This window comes from Mycetomoellerius zeteki, unplaced genomic scaffold, assembly GCF_001594055.1.
Source record: "Mycetomoellerius zeteki isolate Tzet28-1 unplaced genomic scaffold, Tzet1.0 scaffold345, whole genome shotgun sequence".
Classification (NCBI taxonomy): domain Eukaryota; kingdom Metazoa; phylum Arthropoda; class Insecta; order Hymenoptera; family Formicidae; genus Mycetomoellerius; species Mycetomoellerius zeteki.
Window position 1 is genome coordinate 116317 of NW_017257333.1, and position 2330 is coordinate 118646.

General features: G+C 37.0%; 1 protein-coding gene across 1 annotated transcript in view; it reads left to right on the forward strand.

Moving 5' to 3' along the window:
• Nucleotides 1-269: 269 nt before the first annotated feature.
• nab (NGFI-A-binding protein homolog) overlaps nucleotides 270-2330 on the forward strand; it is an 8506-nt gene continuing 6445 nt past the window's right edge. Inside the window, 4 exon segments of the mRNA XM_018452437.1 lie at nucleotides 270-408; nucleotides 1497-1634; nucleotides 2264-2319; nucleotides 2322-2330. The exon segment at nucleotides 2322-2330 is cut by the window's right edge and continues 300 nt beyond it. Of these exon segments, the coding sequence (XP_018307939.1) occupies nucleotides 270-408; nucleotides 1497-1634; nucleotides 2264-2319; nucleotides 2322-2330 (342 nt within the window).

Here is a 2330-nt window from a genome sequence, read left to right on the forward strand (position 1 = left end):
ATAAAATTATCAACCGGCAGCTGTAACCGGAAACCTGTAGTGTGATTACGGCTTTAGGCTCAATTCAATCGTCCGTGGAATATTAACGGTCCTTGTATCTGTCTAATTACGATGTAATTGATTGTCGAAATCGTGAACGGAGTGGGTAAGAAAGAGGTAGACGGCAGCTTACCGTGGCTGATTATTACACTATTGTCGGTAATAAAAAACCAAAAATCGCCGATCGGTTGGAAGCGATCCTTTATCGCTAATTGCGGCAACCTCCCTTAATGAATCACTTTAACGAATGCGATGTGCGATTTTCAGTGGTGCAGACGTCCGTGCCGCAGAACGAGGCCGAGTTGCAGCTGTACAGAGTGATGCAGCGTGCCTCCCTGCTGGGATACTACGACACACTTCTCGAGATGGGTAAGCATACAAGCGAAAATGTATTTATGTACGTTGATTGAAAGATATTTTAACGTGCTTTAGATCCCAGGGAACTATTTCGATCCAAGAAATATCTTAATACTCGTATCAGGCTAATATTATATTTGTCATACGAAAAATTTTTTAAGTATGCTAATTGCCTATAAGAAAATTCTCGGATCTCTATAGCCAATCGACATACTTGAAAAAATTATTGTACAATATGTACGTAATATTAGTTTTAGACAAGAGATTAAGTTTGAAATTGGATTGGAATTTGACAATTAAAACAAATTAGTTCATTAAACTTGATATTGGTTTTCTTTCTTCTGATTGATTAAATTCCAATCCAATCTCAATCTCAGTTTCTAATTTGATTGTCTGGTACAAGTACAATACGTATTTCTAGATCCCGGGAAAATCTTTCAATGTAGGAGATATCTTGATACGCGGTTCTAGTCCTTATAAACGTACAGCTCTAAACCTAGATCCCTACAATCTTTTGTGGAGATCGTACAGAAAAAAGATATTAAATTGTTATTGTAAAATATTATTACAAAAACTAATTAATCTTCAGATACTTCAAAAGCATTACTCTCCGGCTGGAGTATTTATTTTATCAGGTTGTATATTTTTTCTGCTGTACCAATCTAGTAGACATAAAATATTGATTTTTCAGAAATTAAGATCGCTTGTTGCGTTTTTTGCAGTTTTAAAAATTCCTGAGAATATTTTTTGACGTATTTTTTCCCCGTGAACTTTGTAGATGTTTTGGCCAATTTCGAATTGATTTTTTTTAATAATAGAAAATCGTTCTTTATTGCAACTCGTTGAAATTTACTTGAACTGCAGAATATGATTTTATATATAATCAATTTTTGTTTGACTGAAATTTAGTTTTCAAGAAGTTCATTTTAAATCGCTCAAAATTAAAAAATTCTAAATACGAACTCTGATTTGTCCTGATAAGAAGAAAAACAACTCGAAATTAGAATTTATTCAGTTTAAAGGGAATTCGCTTAGCGAATGACACCTCGTAGTTCTCGCGAGAGTGACTCGCTAATATATCGCATGACATCGCATTACAGGAGGCGATGACGTGCAACAGCTGTGCGACGCGGGCGAAGAGGAGTTCCTGGAGATCATGGCACTGGTGGGCATGGCAAGCAAGCCACTCCACGTCAGGAGGCTTCAGAAAGCTTTGCAGGAGTGGCTCACTAATCCCTGTAAAGTATCATGCTTTACATACTCTCTCTCTCTCTCTCTCTCTCTCTCTCTCTCTCTCTCTCTCTCTCTCGCTCTCTCTGTGCGATCCCAAGCCCCCCATCGCTCAGTTACGTAACTTCCCGAAATTTTACATAAACAATTTAAATAAACATTAACGGAAAATCAACCGATGAGATTAAGCATACATGAGTAAAAATGATGATCAAAGAGGTTCTTCGTGCCTAATAATATTTCTTGTGAATTTATAGTTTCCAGTTCAAACTATGTGCCGCGATTATTTGTCGGTCTTGAACAACAAACAGTCCTAAATCGAAGCTGGAGCAGTAATATTACAAATTAAATTGAGGCAATAATATTAAATTGCTTGTCAATTTAATTTGTGATATTACTGCAACTTCGGTTTAGGACCGTGTTTCAAGACTGATAAATAATCGGCGTACAGTTAGCTTGATCTGGAAATTGTATAAATTCAAGAAATGTTATTAGGCTCGAAGAACTACCTTGACCAACCAAATATGGTGTTTTTTTTTATTCATGTATGAATTTTATATAACATTCACGTGTTTGCGAATATTGAAACACATAATGAAATCTTGCGTGTGACGGATCGAAATTCTGCATCTCGCAGCGTTGTTTCAAACGCCAGTTGTGCCGACGAACGCCGCTGCTGCCGCTGCTGCCGTCGTCGCTGCCGC